General features: G+C 37.8%; 1 protein-coding gene across 1 annotated transcript; it reads left to right on the forward strand.

Annotated features, from left to right (window-relative positions):
* Positions 1-5,146: 5,146 nt before the first annotated feature.
* On the forward strand, positions 5,147-24,841 carry SLC35A3 (solute carrier family 35 member A3). Its single transcript, XM_080348980.1, has 8 exons — positions 5,147-5,206; positions 15,131-15,335; positions 16,081-16,235; positions 16,317-16,439; positions 18,091-18,262; positions 21,418-21,536; positions 22,042-22,175; positions 24,400-24,841. The coding sequence occupies exons 2-8, from the start codon at positions 15,149-15,151 to the stop codon at positions 24,488-24,490; spliced, it is 981 nt and encodes a 326-aa protein (XP_080205106.1). The 5' UTR covers positions 5,147-5,206; positions 15,131-15,148; the 3' UTR covers positions 24,491-24,841.
* Positions 24,842-26,688: the final 1,847 nt, after the last annotated feature.

Consider the following 26,688-nt stretch of genomic DNA (forward strand, 5'->3'; position numbering starts at 1 on the left):
CAGTAATACTACTTTTCTCATCTTCACCTGCCATTTGAGTCTCTTACTGTAAGCATCTCCCTGTGCATATTTTGTAGACTTAGTAGTTTGTCACTGATCAAGAAAGCTTGGTAGCCCAAATAGTTAACAGATGTAATGGATGGCCATCTAATAAGAAGGTGGAACACATTTTTCATTAATATTATTCTGTTCACTCTGCTATACTAAAAAATAATTTAGTTTCTTTTTATTCCGTTGGCAAGCATTAGAGTTCAGTATCACGCTATTAAGAAGATAATTTCTTGTAGCATGGAGAGGAATTGTAAAAGCTGCAAACCAAATTTTTCCCAAATTACTTATTTGAAATAATAAGGATGCTTTCTGACCATGTTTTACCTAGCAGAAAATCACAAATAACGTAGATTTTTTTTTTCCCCCTTGTACAGAGCCACAATTAAAGACACTATATCCCTATATTTATGTCAGAGAATAGTGATAGCAGGTGTTTTCTGAATATTTGCCAAATTTACTAATTTCAGCTGTTAAGGAACTTAAGGAATTAAGTCAGATATCTTTCACTGTATCTTTTTAGATTAATATACTTTCCAGATTCCTACTGACACCTCCCGCCAAAAAGTCTTTCTGTTATGTTTCACTCTCCACTGGGGAGTAGGGGGAGAAGTAACTGTTGTTATTCTTCCAACACTTAAACACTTACGTTTCCTGTGACTTTTTTTTTTTTAATAGGGCTCTTCTCCCTCAGTAAGCAGCCAGTACGGTGGCCAGGTGAGTATATTTTCTTCCTCCTCCCATCACTCCCCACTCTTTCCCTGTACTGTCTAGTTCAGGTCAGTTACTTGATGCTGAAAAATACATTCATTTGGTCATTTTACTGACCTTAAATAGTTGAGGTAATATTAACTCAAGTCATTTCAGCAAGCTGAATAAAGGATTTGGTTACATTTTTACCACTCTGTGTAAAAATGTTCCTTTCAACATACCATAATTGCTATACTGTATTTTGTAACACCACTTTCGTGATTCAGAATAACAAATTGCCATTATTTTGCTGTGCTGTAGATAGCTTAAGCTTTGGGTACCCCAGTTACGCTTTGTTCAAACAATATCCAAATATGTTTGTACTAAGTTGGGCAAATTGTCTCAGGACAGTGATAGAAGATTTTTTCATTCAGTTAATAGATGTGTGATTTACTTCTTGCAGGGCTCAAGTCCTTCTGGAGCCAGTAAACAGGGCAAACCAGTAAGTAAAAAAAACCCAAACACCTTATTATTTTTTTCACTTCTATATATTAAACATATTATAACTACAAAACAGCTCTTTCTTCTTGAGAACTTGGAACTGAATTCTCTGACTAATACATCATTCAAAAGAATACTTGTAACAGCAAGATTTTAAATATCTGTATTTCAGATAAGATTTCCCTGGGATTTTTGGATGACTAGACACAAAATAGTGTTCATTCTCCTGTGGTTCTTTATTCCAGATAGCAAGAATATACTGAGGCACAAAGAGGTTTAGAGTCAAAAATGGGTATATTTTTTTCAGGGCTTGTCTTCCTCAGGAGGCAGTGATCAGGGAAAGTCAGTAAGGGTATTCTGCTTTCATTATTCCACAATCAAGTTAGAAATGTGGGTATTGTTTTTTTAAAATAGGTAACAGTAACTAGGGTAAAATTTAAAATTATGTTATCATGGTAAATTTCTGAGAAAGCTGACCAATAAGAATCGGAATATTTTGTTCAGACTTAAACTTCAGGATGAGGCAGCATTCATTCCTCCCATAGCAAAGTTTTTATATACTCTTGTCACTTACTCATAGGAACATGCTTGGATAATTCTATTAACAATGATGTATTTAAATATCAGGATAACTGTTTCAGTTTCAAACTTTGTAGTTCAGTCAATGATACATTGCTGTGAAGAACATCACTGCGCTGACTTGAGAGTATTCAATTAAAACAGGAAAAATGTGCAAGGAAAAAGGTAAAATCGAAGTCAGTGTCAAAACTACCAATATCCAGAGCATTTTCAAGACAGCTGCGTGCTCTTTAGACACAATTCACTAGAAGTCTCATATAATAAAAATAAATGGTTCATAATTATTTTACAGGGCTTGTCTGCCTCAGGAAGCACTTATTCTGGGAAACCAATGAGAATACTTTCATCACCCTGTTTTAATTTTGTTTTCTTAGTAAACAAAGAATCTGGGTGGTTGGTAGAGCAATTTCAGGATGATTTGGTCTGAAGAGAACATTCTGTATTAGTTCCATTTGTATTAGAGTGTATTTAAAGAAACTGCTGTGAAAAATACGGCCTCAGCCTCAGAAAACTATTTCAATATCAGTGATATTTTAAATCTGAATATGTCTTGCTTCACATTCCAGTTGGTGGCCTTGTTACATTTTTCTGTCTTCTATTTTTAAATTACTGTTTTCTGTGTAGATTTTCATGGGCTTTGCTCAGTTAATCCTTCACTTTTCTTTTTTTTTAATAAGCTAGATTGTTGAGTTTTTCACTGGCAAGTTACCAGGTTTTGCACTTCTTTTTTTTTTTTTTCTTCAGTGCTTATCAATTTTTAATTGTATGGAATATGATAATGGAATGAGAGGAAAATAGACCTTTGTCCTTTCATCAATTTTAGCTGAAATTTGCAGATGTAAGACAAGAATAGAGTGTGTAACTAAAGCTATTTATGCAAAGCTGCTTTCCTCTTGAACAACTTAACACAATGCTGTGAGTTAGGCTACTAAAATTTTGTTGATCACAGGCAAAACTGTGTTTAAAACCATTGGGTGGGAACACTTCTAGATTTATTTGTTTGTTTACTTTCAGAATTCACCTTCCTCAGGCAACAGTCAAGTGGTAAGCACTTTTTCTTTGAAGTTTCTAGTGGCTTCTTCCTATATATACTGTAGAAAACAAAGTGGTGTTTATACTGTGAGGTATCTGTCACATTTCCTATATCTGAAAAAATGTTTGAGACTACATGTACAACATGATATATGAGAATAGTATCAACAGATATGAGGAAAAGTGGGATCACATAAGTGCTTTATACTTTCGATCCTGCCTGGCTGAACACCTGTTGATTTATGTGCACTATAGATGTGGCACGTGATCTTTGTAACATCATAAGTGTTTACATAACAGAAGGGGCTAATAGGAAAATATATCCCTGAAATTTACTATGTTTTTATAACAGTAAATAGAACTACTTTGAATTGGGTTAATCTAATTGCTCTTTATTTTTATTTTTATTTTTTTTTTTAAATAGAGCGCTGCTGGAAAACACTCAACTCCCCAAGTCCTGCTGTTAGTCAGTGTTCTGAGTGCCTTTGCTCTCTCTGCTGCTACATCAAAATGGTCTATATGAACTTCTGAAGAGCTGCTTGGCATCCTAGGCATGGATTATATTCAGCAATATTAGATTAATTACTTGATGTAAGAAAAAAAAGTACCGTTAAGTCAAATTGTCAAATGCTACTTGGTTGTTCTGTTGTATGTCTAGCTAGTATGTCATGCTTCTCATTAGTTTACTTTTGGTTTTAGTCATTAGTAGATACCATTAGTTTTGTCACTGTTTTAGGCATCATTTTAAGAGAGTATGTTGTACCCTACCTGCATGGTTTATTTTTATTTCTGATGGGGAATGCGATGAACACCTACCTGAAAGCTGATTGGTGCAAGAAACATTTAGAAAAGATTTGGTTATTAACCAAAGCAGAGGAGATCAAACTAATTGTTGTATATACAAACTGAGCACCATGCCTGGTTATCATCGCATAAAATAAGGCTAATGTAAACATCTGAAAAGCAGTCCTCCATGGGGCAGAAGAAAAGATGCTAGGATAATATCAGAATATTTGTTTTAGTCTATTGTAATCAACTGCAAGTTCAATATGGAGGTTGCAAAGTGGAAAAAAAAATCATTAGAGAAGCCAAACAGCTTAGAGGAAAGACATGCTGAGCTCTGTTCACACTGAGTACAAATGCCTACAGTTCTGTAGGGAAGCATAAGAGACAATGCATCCCAGATTAGCGTGATACTCTAAAAGCTGCTGAAAAACAATGTGTTTTCCCTTGGGAAGGAATGGAAATTTAATTAAGTTAATAAAACTGATAGTTATCTTGGCTCCTTTTCTCAAGTATTTAGTCTAACCTGTGATATCTATCTGCACGTTTAATTTCAAGAATGTTGCTGACATGTGCAAGCAGGTACAGTAAATGTGGTCACAGAAAGACCGTGGCTGGTTTTGGGTTCAGGAGCAGCTTCACATCTCGCAGCAAAGCCACCTCCTGTGTGCGCAGAGCCCGCTGTGCTGGCACCGTGTTGGCAGCAATGGTGCCACCATCGCTCTGGCTCCTGCAGCTCCGGCCGGGTCAGCACCCGTGTGCGGTGTTCCTGCAGTGCCTTCTCCTAAAGCATATTTCTAATTCATGTCTTTTTCAACATCTGCCTACTACTAAAATTAAATTTATTACTCTCATGCTTGTCTCCCATGGCTTACAATTGCAATTGATGAAATATATCTCCATTCAAGTTCTGCTACCAGCTTCAGTGGGGACAGGATTTCATGCCTTCGCTGTCCTTTGCCAACCATCCGCAAACCAACTCAAGTGCCTGAAGCATAAAGGAGTTTTGCCTAAACACGATCTTCAACATTCGGTGGGCACTTTGTTCCTGGGAGGTCCATATGTTAATTCGAACTAGCCTTGCCCTTCTTCAATACATTTCTCACGGATTTCAAGCGAAACGCTCGTGCCGTTCCCCGGCAGTCCCCTGTCGCCACACGGTCTTGCCGGGGGCCGCTCGCTGACGGCGGCTGCGGGTGGTGGCGCCGGCCCCGCGCGCAGCCTCGCGGGCGGCGGGAAGCGCGCGGCGCGGTGCGGCACCTCCGGCCCCCGCCTCAGCCGCCAGCGCTCGCCCCGCCTCGCTGTTCCGCTGCAGGGGCCCCGGCACACGGTCCCGCTGGCCCCTGCCCGCCTCCGCTCCTCCCAGAGCGGCGGGCTAGCGCTCCGCTGCTCGCCGGGGCCTGTGACGGGCCGGGCGCGCTGCTCTCGGCGGCCCTGGGAACGGAGCGGGCGGGGCCGTGGCTGCAGCCGGAGCCTTTGCGGGACGGGACCGCGGCGCCCGGAAACAGCGTGTGGCGGCTGCGAGCGGAGCCGGCGGTGAGGGGAGAGCTGGGCCCGCGGCCGGGAGCTGCAGGTGGGAGGCCTGGGCTGGCAGCGGGGGCAGCAGAGCCCGGCTGGGGCTGTCCCGGAGGGAGCCGTGCCGGGGCTGTGCGTGAGGGAGGAAGCCTGAGAAAGGCCTGTGGCGTGGGAGGGGGAGACGTTCGGGGTGGGTGGATGGGGCGGGAAGCAGGTCTGAGGGAGCGGGCTGGGGAGGGGAAGAGTGGGACTGAGGAGGTTCTGAGAGAAATGTCTGTAAATGGAATAGTCAGGGAAAGAGGGAGGGCTGGGGGTGAAGTTCCTGTGAGGAAGCAGCTGCCGGTGAAGTTGGGAAGCGATGGGGGTCTGGCCGGCAGCTCGCCGGGTGCGCTTCATGTCAGTGCGGCGGTGTCTGCTGCGGAGCGGCTCGCGGTGCCCGTGCGGTGCTGTGTGCGACGTTAACAGAAATGCCTGCTTCACAAGCATTGTCATGGCAGCGCGGTTTCATACTGAGCTTTTGAAATGAGAAGTGCTTTTATGGATTAAATCAGCAAACCAGAAGATGCGGAGATAATGAGCATAATAATATAATACATATTATGGAATAGACTGGAAGGTAAAAGATAAACACCAAAAGGTCCTCCAACTCGTTTCATTTTTTTGAATCCTATAAGCTATATTTTAAATCAGAGTAAAGAAGACTTGGATACTAGAGAAAAGATCTTTAAGTGTTGATTGGGTGGAGGATACTGAGACTGTTTCCTGCAACAGGGGGATGTGTTATTTGGGACATAAAAACACATGCAACAAACCTTTCTAAAACTCAGTGAGCACCATAGTGGAAAGCTTATCTGCCACAGTGGCCTCTACCCAGGAGCGTTGCAATCTAAAGCAACTCCCACTTTTCAAAGAACATATGTGCAGACTGACAAAATCGGGTTTAGAATGAACATTAGGTGATGAGCTGGTTCTCCCAAAATCTGTGGGCTTGCGTTTCTCCACAGGAACTGCACTTGACTCATCTGAGCTCTTTGTATGTGTACTGAGTTGAGCCTGACCTGTTCAGCTCTTCTCTGTTAAATTAGTACACAGGACCTGCTACACAAAAACTGTCACTGTACAGACAGTTTGCAGGAGTAGACTCTCGCTCTGTGATACATGCTTTTCTTAAAGAATAAGCAGCATCAGATTTCTTTAGAGGCAGCAGGGTGAGTTTGAGGGAGGTGATAGTTGTGGAGAAACTGATTTACAATAACCTCTTCTTTCAGAAACTGTACCTCATTATTCCCTTGTACATTGTTAGGCATTGTGAGAATTCATGATTGAAAATTACAGTTCTGGGAGATACAGATCCACTGTTTTGAAATGCATGATGTTCTGGTTTGTAGAGTTAGAACGCGTAGCAAAAATATTGTTTTGGGGAAAGACTATGGTGGTAATAAGTATAAATTTGCTTTATTTAGAGTAGTGTATTGTTAGAAGTGACACTTTGTCTTTAACAATCCTACAGGCTGCCTACACAGCCTTATTCCTTATGCTGGTTATGCTGCTGTTTGCAGTGACACGAAAAAGGCAGGGATCATCTGAACCAGGTGCCTAGGGAAATCAAATCACACATGTCTGCTTAAAACAGTTCCAGATTTGGCAGTGTTAAGTGAGAGCAACACCTTCTTGATCTCTGGGACAGGCTTGCTAGATACACTTATTCCTCTCTTATTATTCTTTAATTGCTTACCACCTGGGCTTATTCTTCACCGATTACTTCAGTTCACACCAAATGTATGCTGCTTGCACAGGCTCTGTGCCTTCATTGGGACTCAGGAGGCTGCACAGCTGAATCCCGTCAATAGAGGATGTCTCTAGAGCAGAGAAGATGTTCTTAAGACCTGTACCTTTTAGGATCTAGCATAATAATGTCAGATGGTTAGGAGTTCAGGATTTTCCCATTGACATTTCAAACCTTGTCTTATATTCATACACCTTCAGCACACTGTTCAGCTGTCTAATTTTATTTGTAATTAGTGGATTTCTGTAATAAGTGTCTCAGATTTTACTGTAGTATGTAGCTTGCCTTACTCTGCTCAAATTAGGTCACCTTGACTGAGGGTGGCTGCATTGCCTCAAGAAGGCAGACTTGATTAGTAATTCATAAATAGCGGTAGCTGAACCCTGGCTGTATTCAGTGTTCAGTCCTTCAGTACCTTCAGTCAAGCTCCTTCATTGGTTTGACACATCCACAAGAGCTGCTTTTGGGCAGTGCTTCAGTTCGTGGCCTTGCACTCCTGGACGCTTGAGGAGGGACGGGCATTGCAACTGAAACTAAGAACCAAATGCCTCCTTGCTCACAGAATCTGAATGTGACTACTACGGTCTTTCTATACTGTGAACTATACAATGAACATAGTGTGTGTACTGTTTGAAAAAGAGAGAGGCAGTTAAGGCAGGTTGTATCAAATTTCTGTGCTGGCAGGCAGAGTGTTGCTTAATAACCGTTATGTCAATATAAAACTATTGCACTACTGTGCACATAGTTGAAGTCTTCATCTTACAAGAAATACTACTGCTAGTTTTAGCTCAATGAGGGGCTGATTTTCCTGAATGCTGAGTATTTATACTCAATATGTGATATATTTAATATTTATCAACCCAAATTCTCATCAGCCAAACAAATCTTATCTTTGGATTCTTTGGGTTTGGTGTAAAGGATAAAGAGGATGGAGTGGGCATGAAGAGTATTTAGCCACAAATTTGACATTTAAGATTTACAGTGCCCAACTTTTCCTTTCTGATACATAGATTAGAATGGTGTGGGGCTTTTTCCCCCACAAAAGAAAAACAAATAAACCCCAGACAAACAAAAACTAACACTTTGTGAGATCGTAAAAAAACTTAGCAGTGTTAAGTTCCCTTTCTGCTAGGTTTTCTGTCAACCTGTAAGAAAACCTTACCTGAGTCTCAAGCAATATACAGCATGAAATTTGTTGTTAATTAATATGTAATTGTATTCCTTTTGTTAGAGTTGGCAATGGTGGAATTTCCTGGTTGAGTGACAGGCCAGTGAATACAGCCTCCACTAGCCTGGGCGAAAGCCTAGGTTTTTGGAGCAAAGTTGAGAAGAATAATTGGTTGATCTTTAGTAGTTACCACTTAATGTGTAACTGCTCTTTGCGTAAGTGCGCTTGCCAGTGCTAAAACGTATCTGTATGATTTTGAAGAGGTCAAGATAAGGTTGTGGGTAGGGAGCTAGATGACTGTTAAAGGAGCGAGGTCCACCAGCATTCTACTGTGTTAAAACACTGCTGGAGGATTTGCTTTGAATAACGCTTCTGAAGAAGAATACAAGATTTTAGCAAAACATAGCTTATTTGTTTCAGTGTACACATTATAATATATCCAGCAAGAAGAATGACTAACAAACTGAAAAACAGAAGAAAGAGTAAGGTAAGTTTTAAAATGATGAAGTGATTTGCAGTGGTTTAGTTGAAAAGTGCCATGTATTTGGTGAGAGACAGCTGACAATTATAGACAGCTTATGGGAGAGAACAGAGCAAAAACTTGTATCAAGTATGAGGAAGATAGAGAACATTACTAGTGACATTTTTGAAGTGAGAAATATAAGATTTAAGATTACTAGAAATGTTAATGAGATTATAGTATGCATTGATATTGGGGATTGCTGTGGCCCATGTCCAGGATCTTGCACTTGGCCTTGTTGAACTTCATGAGGTTCCTTCCATCCATTGATTTCTATACATAAACCTTTTTTTTTTTTTTTTTTTTTTAATTAGATACTACTCTTAGTAAAAAAAAAAAAAAAAAAAAAAAAAGGCTATATTGAGTCCAACAGAAAAAAGTTCTGTGTTATAGAACTTTCCTCTGAGGAATGCAGTTGTGTTATAGGAAGTGGCATGTTGTTTGTGTCCTATGCAAGACAGGGAAGAGGGCAATGCATGTGTGAAAGCATAGAAGGAAGTCTTATTAAAATATGTTCTTCAGGTTCTGTGAGCTGGGTTTTACTCCACCTTCCAACTGTGCTTTTCCTCTCTATTTCCAGCTTATATTTGTGTAGGTATAGCAGCAGCACTGGGTTGACATTTCATTTGAGAAATATGAGAACTCAATCCTGTGTCTTTAGTCCACTATCTTGATTTGAAAGCAAACGCCCAGGACGTGTGTCCATACCTGTTCCACTGGAATGAAATAATGTACTATACTTTCCACTCTATTTTTCCTTCTGTAAGGCAGACTCAATCCATGTTTAATTCCTCACAGTTCCCAGATATAGAACTTGGTGTGCTGGCACACAAAATTTAAACTTTTCCTTTTGCAGTTTTAAGAAACTGGTCGTCTGCCTCTGTTTGGCTTTGTATTTTAGCTATTGTGAAAGTGCCTTTTGTTTGATTAAGCCATCTTCCTGTGTAACCTCATCTAGGTGTTCCTGCTCTGGCAGGGGGATTGGATTAGAAGATCTTTTGAGGTCCCTTCCAATCCCTAACATTGTGTGATTCTGTGATCTTAAACTCCTTAATCATAAAATGGGATAAGAGATAGCTGTAACTCCTGTAACTTGGCTTTTTATTCTACAGGACGATGAGCAGTGGAAACATTTCACAGCTAGGCTGGAATGAATGTAATTGACATAATGCCATCACTTTGAAGATTGGAAGCATAATAGTAGTTAGTAATTTACTGTTTTAAAAATTTACTTTCCCTGTGACAGAGTAGGGAGTAAAGAAATAGTTGCCAGTAGAACTTACTTTCATGTCTAATCTTTTGTAATGGGTAGGAAAGAACACAAACATTAACTCTCTAGCCTGTTGGGAAGGTCTCATTTCCTGATTTTACATTAGTCTGTATGTGTTTGGTTTCCATAGGGTGCATCCCTAGGCCATGACTTAGTAAGGCCTTTGCTTTTGTGCCGGTGTAGGATCCCAGGCACTGCCAGTGAGGCATAAATTGCAGGATGGGAGCCTTAACCAGTGGGACCTGTTACCTTTGCTCTGTCATGAATTCATTTTATCTTTATGGACTTGTTCTAAAGATGTGTCAGTGGAAAGTGGTGAATGGACCTTGATTTATAGACATTATGTCCACAAGTACCCCAAAACTATTTTAAGTGACTTTTAAATTGGATGTTACAGTGAGAGGTGCTAAGTACCTCCAACTCATTGACTGTAATGTAGGCTGTCACTTCTGTTATCCGGTAGTTCAAATACAAAGTAATTGCATGAGTGACTTTTATTGTGGATTGCTCAGTCATTTGACAGAGCACATGTTGTTATTTTAATCTGTGAATTTAACCTGCTTTTTTGTTATGTGACTTATTGGAATTCATTGTTAATTGCTTTTTTTTGTTGTCTTATCTACTTCTTGAGATAGTTGGGTGCTTGGGTTTATTTGGGCACTGATTTCTTTTTTTCAGGTTTTCTCAGATAGTCTCTTGAAGTTTCAGAAATTTTAAAAAAAAAAAAGAAGAATATAATAAAAAGTGAGCCAGCTGCAGTGACTGTAAGAAAATCTTTCTTAGTGATAGGATGAGAGGAAATGGCCTAAAGTTGTGCCGGGGGGGTTTGAATTGGATATTGGAAAAAATGTATTCACAGAAAGGGTTGTCAGGCATTGGAACAGGCTGCCAGGGAAGAGGTGGAGTCACCATCCCTGGAGGTGTTTAAAAAATGTGATGCTTAGGAACGCGGTTTAGAGGTGGACTTGGCAGTGTTAGGTAACAGTTGGACTCAATGGTCTTAAAACTCTTTTCCAACCTAAATGATTCCATGATTTTTCCACTTTAAAAAGTCTGGTACCTTTGAACGGGTGTGTTTCAGACTTTGCACAATATGATACTTTGAGCTGAAGCTATTACTTCCTGTACAGATTGTTTTATTTTGTTTTCTGAGTCTGTGAAACCTTTCCCAGGTCCTCTTCTTTTATACATTTAAGGAGAACAACTCTTCATGTAGTATCCATCTCAGTTATACCCACCTGTGTGTACTGAAGTTGGAGGTTACGTGGCAGTAAATACCATGTTGGCTTACTGCATGTTGACTTGCCAGATAGACCGGCCTGTAACCTCTTCCCCTCCCTTCTGTCTTGCTAGCTGTAGGGTGTGTCTACACGGTCTAAACTGCATGGAAGTGGTTTACTTTTCTTTTACCAAGACTAATAAAATAAAAGAATAATGAGCCTAGTCACTGAATTAACAGATGTGGTAGGCTATGTTACAGTCAATGAGTTGCAGGTACTTAGAACTGCCATTGTGAGATGCAGTTTGAGTTAATGTGACCACTTAACTTCCAGTCTTTGAATTAGCAAACCTAAATTTGATTTTTGGAACAGATGCATCCTGCAGAGTACTGAGTAGTCTTTCCAAAGCCCAGTAAGAAATCTAAGCCTGGCTGTGACTCTGTATAGGAAATGCATTGGGAACTTTCATTTCATTATTGTTTTAAGACAATGAAAGTGTGGGCTGTTACTGAAGACAATAGTTCATTTAGAATGTGACTGCATTGCTCTGGTAGTAATCTGTAGATCTAAGCCTGCTGTAAAACTGCAGCTGAAGTCAGTTCAACTGTTTGAAGTTCAGTACTTGGCTTTTCTGGATCCAGTCTCCAGTTTGCACCAAGTTCTATGAACTGATATGCAGCTCTGCTTTTAACAGAAAGGAGGCGGGACCAGGAGAGGCGATAAGATATTGTGTGTGCTCAGTAGAGGGTGGTTATTTTATTGGCAAATTTAAGTTCAGGACTCTAGTTCCGGCTTTACGAACAAACTGTTTGTAAGTACAGTGTGAAACTTCACAGACTTGTTCTTTACTAGCCTATCTTGCTGACCACTGACAGGACAACTTGTAACAAATATCTTATTTCAGCTATCGTGTTGGACACTTAAAGTCTATTTTGTGTGACTTTTGGAAACTCTGAAACTGCTTTAGTGAATTGTGGTAAAGAAATGTTTTCTGCTACTGGCACCTTTAGGAGACATTGTCTGAGGAAAGTTCCTTTTTTTTATCATGACCACTAATGAAGACAAGATTGTAGTTAAAAATAATGTTGTGGTATGTATTCCTTTGCTGATGGCTTACTAAACTGTTGTGCTTGTTGGTATGTTTTCATGCTGAATGCTTTGATACTTGCTTATAAACAAGGTATTAGTGATTTATATTTAAAATTACATTTTAAGCAGCTTAGTAAATAGTTCACAGTATCACAGTATGTTTGGGATTGGAAGGGACCTCAAAAGATCATCTAGCCCAATCCCCCTGCTGGAGCAGGAATGCCTAGGTGAGGTCGCACAGGAACATGTCCAGGGTTTTGAATGTCTCCAGCGAAGGAGGTTATTTGTGTTTCAGCAAGAAATTCATGTAAACATGGTTTTCTGATATTGGGACCTATTTTGAAGGTTAAGGAACTGATCTCTGAAAATTCTGAACATTTGTAAAACCCTTTGTCACTTCACAGGCTCACAGAATGCAGACATTTGGGTCCAAGCTCAGGAGAGATGTGTGTTCCCATTATCTATATTATATGCAGAAGCATTTTGAAAACTGAAAACCAAAAAGTTTAAAAACCTATTTTTCTGTAAGTGTGCTTTCATGAAATTTAGTGTTGTTCATCTTAACCATATATTGCTTTTTGTGTTTCCAGATTGTTGGGTCTCAATACTAAAAAATTAGGTAGATGGAAAAGGTGGAATAAACAGTTTGTGCAAGTTGGGTCACATAAATATCCATTTTGCAATGTCAGTTTTCTTCAGTAGCACAAGCAGATATTTTCATGAAGTTCAGTTCTGTTTTTCTCTCAGTTTTTTTTTGTTTGTTTTCCCTTTTTCTCCGTCTTCTCTAAGTTGCTGGTACTTCTCCAGTGAGTATGATCTCTGGCCTTGCATGTCCCTCTTCATCCCTTCATGGGAACTGTTCTTCTGTTTCTCCTCCTTGTTCTCAGCTAAAGCAAATCTATTCTTCAAAGGTGTTACTATTTGACTAGCTGATATTCTCCGTTTTATTGTTGGGAATGCTTAATTCCACAGTTAACATCCTCATGTAGAGGGTTATTCCACCAGAACCTATGGAAAAAGTTAGCAAATCTTGAATGTTGTCTGCAGCTTTCTTCTCCTTTGTGCTTTACGTTTCTGTCTGATTTATATTGTCCAGGGCATTTGCATCTGTAGTATTTGTTTCTTCAGGGAGTTAAATGAGACCATAGTTCATAAGAAAGTATCTTCTATTAAGATTCCTTAAAGGAATCCTTGTGTATTCCTTCCTCAGTTTCTGCATCCTGGCATCTTTTTCTTCCTCCTTTGCCAATATGCTTTTACAAGTATTTTTACATCCATGTAACTCTTGAGGTAAACAATTGTATTGTGTAGGATACAAATATGTGCTTCATATCTCTGCAGCTGTTGGTAGTTCGTATTTGTTTGCAGGTTACCGCAGTGCCTCTTAAGTATCCATGCCATATAGGTATTCATTTGATTGGATGCTTGACTGGAGAAAATCTATTAATGCTTAGAGACAAGATGAAGGCAAGTCAGAAATATTTGAATAACACAGCTCTCCAGATTTCTGAAAAAATAGCAATGAAGATTGTTATGAAATGCACCTTGAGCTAGAGAAATGCAGTCAGCAAGAAGCAGCTTCAGTTTCAGCTACAAATATTTAGAAATATCAGCGCACCCTTCAGCAGTGTGTACAAAAACAGATAGTTAATGAGTCAAAACTTGTGCACCTGTAGGTGTAAAACATGCATAGGGACAACTATGTCATATATATCCAATAAGTGTTGCTTATGCCATCTCTGCACTTCTGAAAGTGAGAACTGCGTTCACTGTCTTGACTTGTTACTGTTTTTCTTTCACTTGAAAATGTATTTGATAACTTTTAATGACTGGTTTTATTTTACTTTGGCTTTATAAAACACTGCTCTGTTTTTGAATATGTGGACCATGAATTTGTAATAGAAAGTATTAATTTCTGTGTATATGGAAATTCTTCATACTTAATATGAAGAACAGCAGAAAATTATATAATGTTCTGAATAGCAGCGATGCGTTTTTTAAATTTCCTTGTAATATACTGTGCTTGCAAAATGGAAGTTGCTTTCTCTATTAGTCTCCTACGCTAATTTAGTGCTTTGATTGGTGACGAAGTGCAGAGAAAAACTTGGTGAAAGTTCATGGTAGAGATGATACATCTTTACTAATGTAAGGTTTGTGGTAGTCAGTGCAGTATGTAAAAGTAGGTGCAGTCGCCTAGTTATCTATATTCAACTATTTTTTTCTGGGCAGGATAATCAGCAGAACAGGTTTAGTGCTGTCTCCTCTGCAGCTCCTCCATCGCACGTCTTCCCATCCAACCCTGCTTTCCCACAACACTTCTTCAGCATCAGGCACTCCTCTTGTTTTCATTTAAAGGAGCCCAACCCTGACCCTGTCTTGTGCTGGAACTGTCATCTGGCAAGGCAGAGACTGCAACCTGAAAAACTTCAGAGGTAGAAGAATGAGAAGATCTCTGCCTTCTGGGAATAACTCCTTGCAGTAGGAATACTGGACATTCTGCAGTACTACAGTGTGGGGCTTTTTCACTCTGAAGATATCTTCTGAGCCTTCACTTACATTAAAAAAAAAGAAAAGATTGATTTAACTTAGGTGATTTCTTTTGTGAAGCCAGTTATTGAAAGGCAAATTATGAGTTAATAGTCCTTATTTTACTTTACTGTTACAGATAAGGAATACTTCATTTTGTTTCTCTATCAGTTATCACCTCTTCTAATGTTCTGATATGCTTCCCCATTTGTTATAATGTACTTGAAAAACATTTTTAAAGTGTTAATCTCCTTTTTATTTTTAAATATCAGATTAGGTTTGTTTTCTGTTGGCTGAGCTCCCTGGATAACTTCTTTCAATATGTTGATTCCTAAGGGAAACATCTATCTGCAATATAACCTTTTTAAGCCTGGTTGTGTTGGTTTTTGTTTTTCTGTTTCAGAAGGAAGAAAATCAAGAAATGTCTACCAATTTAAAATACCTTTCCTTGGGCATCCTGGTTTTTCAGACCACAAGTTTAGTCTTGACCATGCGTTATTCTCGAACACTGAAAGAAGAAGGACCTCGTTACTTGTCCTCTACTGCAGTGGTTATTGCTGAACTTCTGAAGATTTTGGCCTGCATTCTGTTGGTCTACAAAGACAGCAGTAGGTATCAAATTTTGTACCAATTAATTTTCCTAATCAATATGCTGTATTGCAGTGGCAGCTGCAAAGCAGCCGTGTGAGTACAGGTGTACAACAAAGCATTTCCCTTTTCATGTAAGAAATAGTCTTGGAAAGATGCTAATCAAACCACTCCCCAACACACAATACTGTATATTTGCTGAAGAGAGTTCTCTAAAGAATATGGATATTGAGGGGTGCAAGGATATATCTTCGTGTTTGCTCAGGCATTTTATGAAATTCATATGTAGAAGCAGGAAAAAATGAAAAGCTTTAAGTGTATCCAAAGCATGGATGATAATTTAGAAGCCTATAATAAACAACAGATGCAGAAGGGAGGAAGTTCCTTGACATGTATATTTGATCTTCAACAGCTTAAAAATATTGTATATGCATAAATATTGATGACTCTTTAGGCTCTTAATGTGCAATTTTTAGGTGATACTCTTCAATGTATCATCTTCAAATATTGATATAGTTTCAATAAGTTTTACTTAAAGTATTTTGTATTATCATTCTAGTTCTGATATTCCAGGCTACAGGAAGATACTTTGCAGTCTTTTTTTCTTACATATATGAGGCTTCTTAAAGTGAAATAAACACAGTATTTTGAGGTCATTATAGCTATAGAAAGGGGGAAACAATCTTTAAGAACAGAATCCTCCATGCTCTCTTTTTCCCTCTCCTTTTAGTGAATGCCTATTTCTTTTGTTGTTTCTTTGGGTAGAGTGCAATTTACGGAGTCTGAACAGAGTACTACATGATGAAATCCTTAATAAACCCATGGAAACTCTTAAACTTGCTATTCCTTCAGGAATTTATACTCTTCAGAATAACTTGCTGTATGTTGCATTGTCAAACCTAGATGCAGCCACATACCAGGTATTGTACATTCGTATTTCTCTGTAAGTTTAAAAAAAGCTCATGAATTATGTGGTAGTAACTGTTTCTGGGTTCTTCTAGGTTACATATCAACTGAAAATTCTTACCACAGCATTGTTTTCTGTGTCCATGTTAAGCAAGAAATTGGGTGTATACCAGTGGCTTTCATTGGTGATATTGATGACAGGAGTGGCATTTGTGCAGGTAAATATTAATAGGTGGTTTGTTTTAATTTAATGTGTTTATTCAAGGAATGTGAATTTCTATACTGATCATACAGCTTTCTGATTCTACCAGCTGCATGTGAGCACCACAGTATGATCAGGAGCTACGAATCACCCCTGGTCAGGGCTAGAGGACACCAGAAATGGTTCAAAAGTAGAAGAGATCACCTCTTTTGTGTCCCAGTGCTTTACTGTAGAATGTGACGGGGCCTCTGGAGCAACTTGCAAATAAAAGTAATAAGCAGTATTTATTAGCACACTTCTTCAGACATCGGGGGTTCATAGGTACTTCTGTGCCAGCACAGTCCTACTTCTCACCTTGTGGTCTCAGCACAGCAAATTTACTTCAACTTTTTCAAGAGGCAAACTTGGCATCTGTTCTAATCATGCAAGTACAGGACTTTGTAGTTTTCAGAGGGCAGGATCGTGGGATAAGAGAGTGTTCTAAGGATTTTTTAGCGTATCCTAAATTCCTATTAGGAATTTTTATTTTAGAACTTAAGGATTTGACGAAAAATTTGAGGATTAAATTTTATAAAATTTTCAAATTTAATAATTAAAAATTAGAACAAAACATTCTGTTAGTAATTAACAGACTCTTCAGTATGTTTTTGTCTATAGTATTGCATTTTATTCTGTTAGCATTAGATATATTGCAGGATTTAGCTTCGTAAGTTTCAGCTTCTTTTATTTGTCTACATAGTCACTGAGGAGGGGCACACACAAAAGACAGTTCATCCCATCTTAAAGACAGCTGCTATAAGTGGTTTTCTAACTGTGCTTATATTCATAAGGTAATGTGGTCAAGCCCCAGCCAGCAAATAAACACTACACAGCAGCTCACTCACCCTCCCACTGTGGGATGGGGGAGAGAATCAGAAGAGTAAAAGTGAGAAAGCTTGTGTGTTGAGGTAAAGACAGTTTAATAAGTAAAGCAAAAGCCTTTTTTGGTTTTGCTCACCACTCCCCATTGGCAGGCAGGTGTTCGGCCATCTCCAGGAAAGCAGGGCTCTGTCACTTGTCCCCTCTTCCTCCTTCATCCCCCAAAATATATACTGAGCATGACATCATATGGTGTGGAATACCCCTTTGGCCAGTTTGGATCAGCTGTACTGGCCATGTCCCCTCCCATGTCGTTGTGCACCTGCAGCCTCCTTGGCTTGGTATTAACATTCCTTGGCAAGAACCAAAACATCAGTGTACTATCAACATTCTTCTCACACTAAATCCAAAACATGGAACCATTCCAGCCACTAGGAAGAAAATTAACTCTATCCCAGCCGAAACCAGGACAAGTAACTGTCCGGTGATGAAAGTTGGTGACTGTGAATGACCATGATGAGTCATGCTGGGATTCAGGAATAGTTCTGCTTTATAAAACACAGATCCTGGACCTGCTGCAGTTGATGAGTGTTCTCCCAGTCCAGGCACAATTTTACTCCTTGCAAATACGTAGAAAGAAAAATTATGGTTTTGCAGTCCTTTGGAAGTATTTATGGTGCAAAATATAGAACTTTACAAGTGTGTGATTATCTGTGTTTAGTAACTGCAGCTAGAAAACAAATTTGCATTTATAGATACTCATGACTTGATTTTATCCATGAATTTTATGTAACTGTTTTTGCATCCAGTGGCCTTCAGACTCTCAAGCAACAGCTGCTAAGGAACACTCAGCAGGATCTCAGTTTGTAGGCCTGATGGCAGTTCTTATAGCATGCTTTTCTAGTGGATTTGCTGGGGTTTATTTTGAGAAAATTTTGAAAGAAACAAAGCAGTCGGTGTGGATCAGAAACATTCAGCTTGGTAAGTTGAATTTTAGTCATCTCTTAGAGATAATGCATTCTGAAGAATTAAGATAAATGTACAAAATATGGATATATAAAAATATCACCAACATTTTAGTATTCTGTGTAAATGTACTTTTAAAACCAAGAGTACAAACTCTTCTAGATAGAATTCTAACAGTTGCTTTCTGATCTCAATCAAGTTCTTAATTTATCTTGCTTATAGAGTGTCAGTAAGTTTGTACAAGATCTGTTGATTGTATTTAAAACGTTTTAAAGTGTTATGCAGAATTCTGTGTATCCTCTGTGTGTAAAATCATTGTCTTTTGCACTGATTTGTAAGATCTGATAAATACAGATAGTTTTTAATTTTTTTAAGATAATATAGGGACATTAAACCAAAATGTGTTTCTAAATCAATGTTTTGAGATGCTTTAAAATTAACATTTTTTTCTCTTTTGTCTGGGTAGGTAGTTTTTATAGATTGGCACTTATAATACAAAAGAACTGCTTTGTGAATAAAGCTGAGGTAATGAATTATTTCAGTATAAAAGTCAGTTTGTTTTAGTTGTCTATATAATTACTGCAGAGAGGCGTGTGCAAAAGACAGTTAATCTTAACCATTTTAATGCCGTCACCTATTTTGCACCTATCAGTAAGAGAATACATTCTATTTCCAAAGTAGTTCTGGGTCATCTAGACCCTAGATATTAATGGCCAAATTAATCCATTTTCCTGAAAGAGTTTTCCGTCAGCTCAGAGCAATCTTGTCCAGTGTACAGGGTTGGAAATATGCAATATTTCAATATTTCATTATCAGCAATATCTTTTTGTTCCTGTTTTGCAAGAGGATCAAAACTTATTGTTGGAGTTGCCCTTCTTTCTCTAGTCTCTGCCTGTAGGCAATAATTATTTATTGCATATTTGAACAAATGCTTTCAGCAGAATTCGAACTTTCCAGCGCCTTAGTATGGACTCTTGATCAAATCCACGGTACTGCAGAATTAAGTCATGGGGATGATTTGGTGGATCAGGGCTGTGTGCTCAGTCTGGTAGAATGTAATGAAGTACCATAAAAAGAGGAGATGGTGTGGGTTGTTTGTTTGTTTGTTTGTTGTAAGTAGATAGTTGGTCAAAACTGGTATGGTAAAAAATGTCTCAATACAAGCTATATTTTTTTTTCATTTTCCTGTTTCTGTGTTTTAATTATAAATGGAATAAGTTAAAAATGCAGAACTGCATTTGGATTATATTTTAGTATTTTTACACATCCATAGTGGTTTGAAACTTGAGGAGAGAGAATGGGATCAAAACCTCTACTTACTCTTTGCTAGTATTTATTGAAATAATGTATAATGAAACTAAGTTTTCTTGAACAGGGTATAGGGGTTACATCAGGAGAGGTTATGTTAGGGAATTTTGGAGGCAGAGAAGAGTGGGTAGCTGGGGCTTGGTCGAGGATTTAAGGTAAGATTTGGTGCTCTGGATGGAGCTACAATGTAAAATCTGTTGCTAAGAAAAGCTGATTGTTATTACTCTCAATTTCCATGCTAAAAGCACTTTGGTGGGCAACAATGCAGATAGCTGAAACAATTTCCAATTAAACATAATTGTTGAAAAATCAATGTTCTCTTCTAAAACATTCTTTAGTTTTTTCTACAGTGCACAAAAGTATATATGAAAACAAATGAGTTCACTGGTTTGATAGCCAGCCTGGTCATATATTGAATGTTCCAGTAATTGCTTTGTGAAAACTATGAGATCAGAACAGACTGCATCTAAACACAAACTGTTCAGGGCAATTAATAGCTAGGACAGTGATACATGAAGACATAAATGTCTGTGTTATTAGTGAGAATTTAATGACCTGATTTTCTTTATTTTTTGTCAATGAGCTTAATTTGCCTCAATACAAAGTGCAGTAGAATATGTTTACTATTGCAGTTCTCTTCAGTTCAAAAAAGAGATTATTTTTCTCATATCTCATAGAGGGTTTCCTGATACAGCTCTTAGAAAATATTCAAAACATTAAATCACAGTTTCATAAATACATTAGTGTATCCTTTCTGCAACTACAAGGTATTTGCACAACATGGTATCATTCAGGAGCAAGCCAGTCATAAACAAGAGCTTTGAAATAGAGCTTTTCTTAAAACACAAACAATGAAAACTACATGTCCAACCCGGTTTTAATTTTCATATCCATAGAGAATTATTAGAACTGTAGAAAAAAATTGGAAATTGTATTTGAATCATGTTTGAAAAATTGTCCTCATTCAGTTTTTAATGCATACTGGTATCACATTAGAGATGCTTTATTTATTTATTTATTTTACCAGATCAATTGGATAATAGAAATAATTGGTTTAATCTGAATTAAATCTAAATTTTTAATTATGTCTACAAAAAAACAATTATTTCTTGTCAGATGGAAGGTTTTATTTTGTTCAAAACAATGCCACCCTTTTCAGATGCAGAGAAATGTGATGAAAATAGAGGTCAGCTTTTCACAGAAATGGAATGGAAAAAAGTTTCCCCTTTTCTGCTCAGGACAAGAGGCTACATCAGTCGCACAAGAGGTGCTTGTATTGCTTCCATGCCTGAGGGGATTAGGAAAAATTTCCCATCTGATAAAAGAACACTGTACTCACCAAATGATAACCTCTTTAACCTCATCCTAGTTTCTTCTTCTGACATTAAGTCTCTACTAGTAAACCTGTGTTGTGTTTGAGACTGGTCCAGAAGAATTCCACTTCCAAGATCCTTGTTTGAATTGGCAAAGTGATAACTCCTGCTCTTAATACGTCAGTGACCATCTCCTCCACTGAAAGTTTTCCCTGTTTTTCTTTCCGGGTAATAGTTTGACTTCAGCTTTCAGTCATGACTAGTTGCGGGAAAACCTAAATGGTGCTTAATGGATTTTGCTAAACAAAAATTACCCCATTCCAGTAAAAAAGCAATGGAAGATAAGAATGTCCTAATGGAAACAGTCAAAACTGTTATAAGTGTGGAAAATTGCTTTTAAAAGTGAATATCTATATTGCATTTGAATGTGATGGTATTGGAAGTGGCAGTCCTATTTTAAAATCAAATGTATGTGAACAGTCATTGAGGACAAGGAACCTGTTTGCATGTTGTTTACCTGAAACTTTCAAATCTTTCTTATACTTTCAGGATTTTTTGGTAGCATATTTGGACTGATGGGTGTATACATTTATGATGGAGAACAACTGTCAAAGAATGGATTTTTTCAAGGATACAATAAACTTACTTGGATAGTTGTTGTTCTACAGGTGAGATACCTTGTATTATCTGTTTCTGTGAAACTTGGCACTTGGGATTTACTCTTCCATAAACAAGTGGGGAAACTAATGGGTGTCATTGAAGCTACTGAGAATTTTGTAGTCACAAGTCTGATCTATCACTATTAGCTAAAACCTCTAAATAAAAACCAGGAAAATATATAGCAAGTATATGACTTAAGTATGTGCAACATAAAAGCAGGTTAAGTGTTATTTATTTTGCAGTGTTAAAAAAAAATTGCCCTTCCTCCTGTGGCTACAAATGTATAGTATACAAGCATTTCCACTCATTTAACGATGATAATATGATCAATGATTTCTTCAGCGGGGCAAGAGGAACTCCTCCAATACTTATCTTCACCAGTATATATCCATAAAATAACTCTAATGCTCCTAAACACAGACAAGAGCTTTTCCTAAAGTAAACACATGTTGTTAAAATAGATGCTTTCAGTGAAGTTATCAGGTTGCAAATCCAAACCTCGATATTTTTCAGGCACTTGGAGGTCTGGTGATTGCTGCTGTTATAAAATACGCAGACAACATTTTAAAGGGATTCGCAACTTCTCTCTCTATTATACTGTCAACGTTGATCTCCTATTTCTGGCTGCAAGACTTTGTCCCTACAAGGTAAGAATTCGTTTCCATGTATGCTGAAAGAAAAAAACTTAATGTTTACCAGATATAACTGCAACAATAAATAAACAGTCTAAGCCACACTTTTAGAATGTTTAGCTACAACTTGCAGACAAAAGTATAGTTTCATAGCATAACATAACTAACAATTTTCTCAGTGTAGTTGGCAAGATCACCTTTTCTGTCAGATACAGCCCCCACAGGTCAAGAATGGTTGAATCTCAAACCTTGGGTTTTGACAAACCACTCTTGCGAGCTCTGTTTTAGTTCACTGTCCCTTTCTCCCCTTTTCCTTCTACCCGATTTCCCTGGGCTTGTTCAGTGCCCACTTGGCTTTCATGCTCAAGCACGTTCGCTCTAGTGTTGATGCTGTTCTGCTGCCTGCGGCTCTGCTCTGTGAAGCATCCTCCCCTCTGCCGGCTGCACTCAGTACGGTCCTGACAGAGGCGATGCCTGACGCCTCTTTTCCTTGTCCTCTAAATGCCCCTGTCTTCCACAAGTCATCTCATTGCAAGATGAGTTATGGCTGAACACTAATAACGATGATCATCTTTTTATAGTGGTTTCCATGCGGTCTCAATACAGTCTCTACAAGAGCTAATTGCAATCATTCACACATGGAAGCTACACCATAGCAATTAGTTGCCCAAGGACACCCAGAAGCCCAAAGTCAGAGCTTTTTTTCTAAAGATAATACCATATTCATTAGTGAAAACACACAGCCAAGAAAGAGAGAAAAATGCTTGCTGGTTGCTACTAGGTTCTATACGCTGTGTCCTGAAATTTTGTGAATCAGATTTTAGTAGCTCTGTGCACTGCAGGTTTTATACACGGGTAGGTTCTGGAATAGTGCTTGACCTGGTGGTGCTTGTTAATATATGGAGTGTAGAAGTAATATTTCAACTTTTAGATCTATTAATAGGAATTTGCTTATAATTGACCTACACTCCTCACATGTATTACACAGACTCATAGTATAAAAATATTTTGAATAATATTTACAAATTTTGTATTTTATATAAAGAAACATTTTTTATCTAAAAGTAGTATTTGTAATATTATCAGGAGTTTAATTAAACATTCGAAAGAAGGAAGTAGAACAACTATTCAGTCTTAAAATGTGGAAGACATTGAACTTAAATTATAAGTAGCCTATACTTGTCCTATCAAAACAAATGTAGAAAGTATTTTAAGAATTTCTGTGTGCTCAAATGGAAAATTAATAAGTAACTTACCAGCTTCTGCAAACATGGTGAAAATGGAAACAGTGGTAAATAATTAAATCAGGTGGAACGAACTAGCAGCATGTAGAACTTGAAGTCATCTCATTTAATAAAACTTTATTAACTTGAGTTAATCAAACTTAATCTTTAGTACCTTGCTTACGCCAAATGAATTTATTTGAACTGAAACTGAGTAATTGTTTCTCTCACTTCACGTCAACAACATTTTTGATTGGGATAATAGATGTAAAGTACTTAAGTGCTTGAACGTGTTGCAATGGATTGTGTCCAGAAATAGGCCAACTGTATTCTCTGAAGGATTATCCTGTCATGTGCCAAAGTTTTTTTAGTGTTTGGTTCAGAAGATCGAATTGTCAACATTGGCATGTCTTTATGACAAGGTTCTTTTCTAAAATGTGTGCTGATTGTCTGTTGGCTTGTAACTATGAAAACAGCTTGAAAGGCCTATATGTCACAATACAAAAGATGCCTATATTATCTTTTCCTTGCATAAATCTTTATGTATCTGCCAAAAATTAGATTGTACTGTCTTGTAAACTTGTTCTTGGGCAGCAATAATTTGTTTTGACATAAGATTTGTACTTCAAAGTAAACACAACTTCAGCAGCATGATGTATGTAAGATGTTAAGAGTGGCTGGGTAACCACAGTAGTTTCTCTTGTTTAGCTTCTGCTTACATTTTGCACAGAGCTTTTTGATCTGATTACTTTTGACAATTGTTCCATGAAACGAGAATTTTAATTTTCAGAATATGTCAGTATAATGACACGTTACTTTGTGGATGTTTCTTATTTCAACTTCTTCCTGCATCCTCCTGTAATAAATATGTGCAAACTATTTTGTTCTTTATAAATTGGACAAATACAATCCTTCTGTGTTTCCTTGGGAAAAATGCCCTTTCTTTTGATTGCATTACAAGAATAAAATGTTATCAAATTAAAATGAGCTAACTTTTTTTTTTCATCTCTATGCAGTGTATTTTTCTTCGGAGCCATCCTTGTAATAGCAGCCACTTTCCTATACGGTTATGATCCCAAACCTGCAGGAAATCCCATTAAGGCATAGCAGACTCCTTATCAACCTGCTTCTCAAGATCATGTGCTGGGGGCCTTGCTAACGATGACATGTGGGAAGTGTCATTGTGCACTGCAAGGGAAGGATTACTGCCCTGGACCTAGTGAAGAAATGCCTATGAACAGCCAGAGGGGTTAAAGGTTGATGATCATACTGTCTGTAACTGATGGGGAAAACAATGGCAGGAGAACGCCCAGTGCAACGTGCTAATAAAAACTTGAAAGGAACAAAAAGTTTCCAAGAAACTACAATTGGGAATGTTTACAGCTTTGACTGAGATTGCTTCAAAAGAATTTACTGTATTGACTGCTGGAGAAATACGTCCTATGCACTCTTTCAAAGAGCACATGACAACATTGTCAGTTGTATGTTTTTGCAATTTGACTATATTTAATCTTAGTAAATATGTTTTTAACTGTTTGTCTATTTACATGAAATCAATTGAATACACATCATAGTTCTAAAGTGATGGTTCTAATTAAATATTCCTTATTAAAACTGTGAAGATTGAAGTATGATTGAAAGACACTTTCACAATATCAAATATTTTTATATTTTTAGAAGGCTGATTTAATAACAGAAATCTGTGTTCTGTTGCTTATATAAAGCTGTTGTAAGAACGTTAACTTTCTCACCTAAGTACGCAAAGGGAGAAATTCAGAGTGAAAGCTGGAAATCTGTGCTGATGCTCCAGCCTTCAGGACAGCCTGTAGTGTTCCACCAGATGCAATATCTCTGTGGACACAGGCCAGAGGTTACTGCACTAAGAGCAGGTTATGATGGAGTGCTTGCTCCAATGTAATGTTCATTCTTTTTATTTTTATTGATTATAAACTTGTTGGTAGAACCTTTAAAGTAGTTTTTATGCTTTAAATATCCTCTGGGGACTTTTTTAACCACATTTTTTTAAAAAGTCCATAATAAACATTCTAAATGCATTATTGTTGTCTGTAACAGCTCCACCTGGAGCTATTATGGTATATCATCCGTATACTGTACTGTACTTTATTACAGAGGTGTTTTTTAAACAAGTGTTGTTTACTCATGAACTCTCCAAGGCTTTTTCAGTACATTTCTATGTAATGGCTTCATTAGAGATTATTGTTTTTTATTACTATTTTTTTGTTCTGGAAGTCTTTGAGCCAACAGACCAAAATGGTTTATCTGGAGCTATTCCATCTACTAGTGGAAATACTTTAATAGGAAACTTAATGGAAAAGTAATTAATAGTGCAATAGGTAAATATAAAAGCATGCTGTTCTGCTGTTTTAAACCAAAAAAACCACCAAACTTCACAAAGAAACCTAGATGCAATTATGAACACTTGTTGAAATATTTTCTTATAGCCAGAAACACCAAAAAAAAAATGCCAGAGCTACTAAACAAAAAAAGCTGTCTTTATAATGACTTGTTTTCAGGAGACCTATTCATGGATATTAAGGTAGAGTGACTTCTTATCCACGTATTACACTTACAAAGGTACAGATTTATACAAAAACATACCAATAGTCCCTTACCTGTAGAATGGCAAGAGGTAAAAAGGTATTATTTCCTTTTTTCCCCCTCATGCTCTTTCTCACTTGTGCAAATGAACACGTTGTGAAGAGAGAGATGTTTTAAAATGTTTACCAAAGTACCTGATCATCTTTTCCAAATTTTAGTGGTGGATTGGCAAGGAGATTCTGTAAGAGTGCTCTGAGATTTTTTTTTAATGAAGTGTTGTAAATGGGAAAGGAAAAATTCCACTTACGTCAGCCAAGTAAAAATAGTGTTTTCCTTCTTAGCAGTGACATAGATTATCAAATTTGTGTTTGTTTATCATATCAGAGCAAGGAAATTTCAGGATTACAGCAAGGGCTTGCTAAGCTCTGAACTGTGAATCTATCCTAGCAAGCCATAATTGCAGGAGCTCCACTTCTCAATAGTCAAAACTATCCTGTATTACCCTAAATTAGCATTCTATGTTAATATTAAACCTTTTACCTATATCACTCAGTGTGGCAAAATCCTTGAAAAATTAAATTTAGTCATTTTGCCACTGAAATACAGCCTCAGGTAAGATATAGACCAATGGCTCCCAGCATCACTTAGTGTGGAATGGGAAGTGCATGACTCTGAAATGATCTGAGAAGTGTTGGCAGTAAAATCTGAACTGGAGTTTGGCCTGCATGATAGTGCTTTTAATTTCA

Source organism: Nesoenas mayeri (genome assembly GCF_963082525.1).
Source record: "Nesoenas mayeri genome assembly, chromosome: 8".
NCBI lineage: Eukaryota > Metazoa > Chordata > Aves > Columbiformes > Columbidae > Nesoenas > Nesoenas mayeri.

Coding starts and splice junctions, on each gene's coding strand:
- SLC35A3 (XM_080348980.1), top strand. CDS start 15,149: ATGTCTACCAATTTAAAATACCTTTCCTTGGGCATCCTGGTTTTTCAG. Junction 15,336..16,080: donor GTTGGTCTACAAAGACAGCA/GTAGGTATCAAA, acceptor TTCTTTGGGTAG/AGTGCAATTTACGGAGTCTG. Junction 22,176..24,399: donor CAAGACTTTGTCCCTACAAG/GTAAGAATTCGT, acceptor ATCTCTATGCAG/TGTATTTTTCTTCGGAGCCA.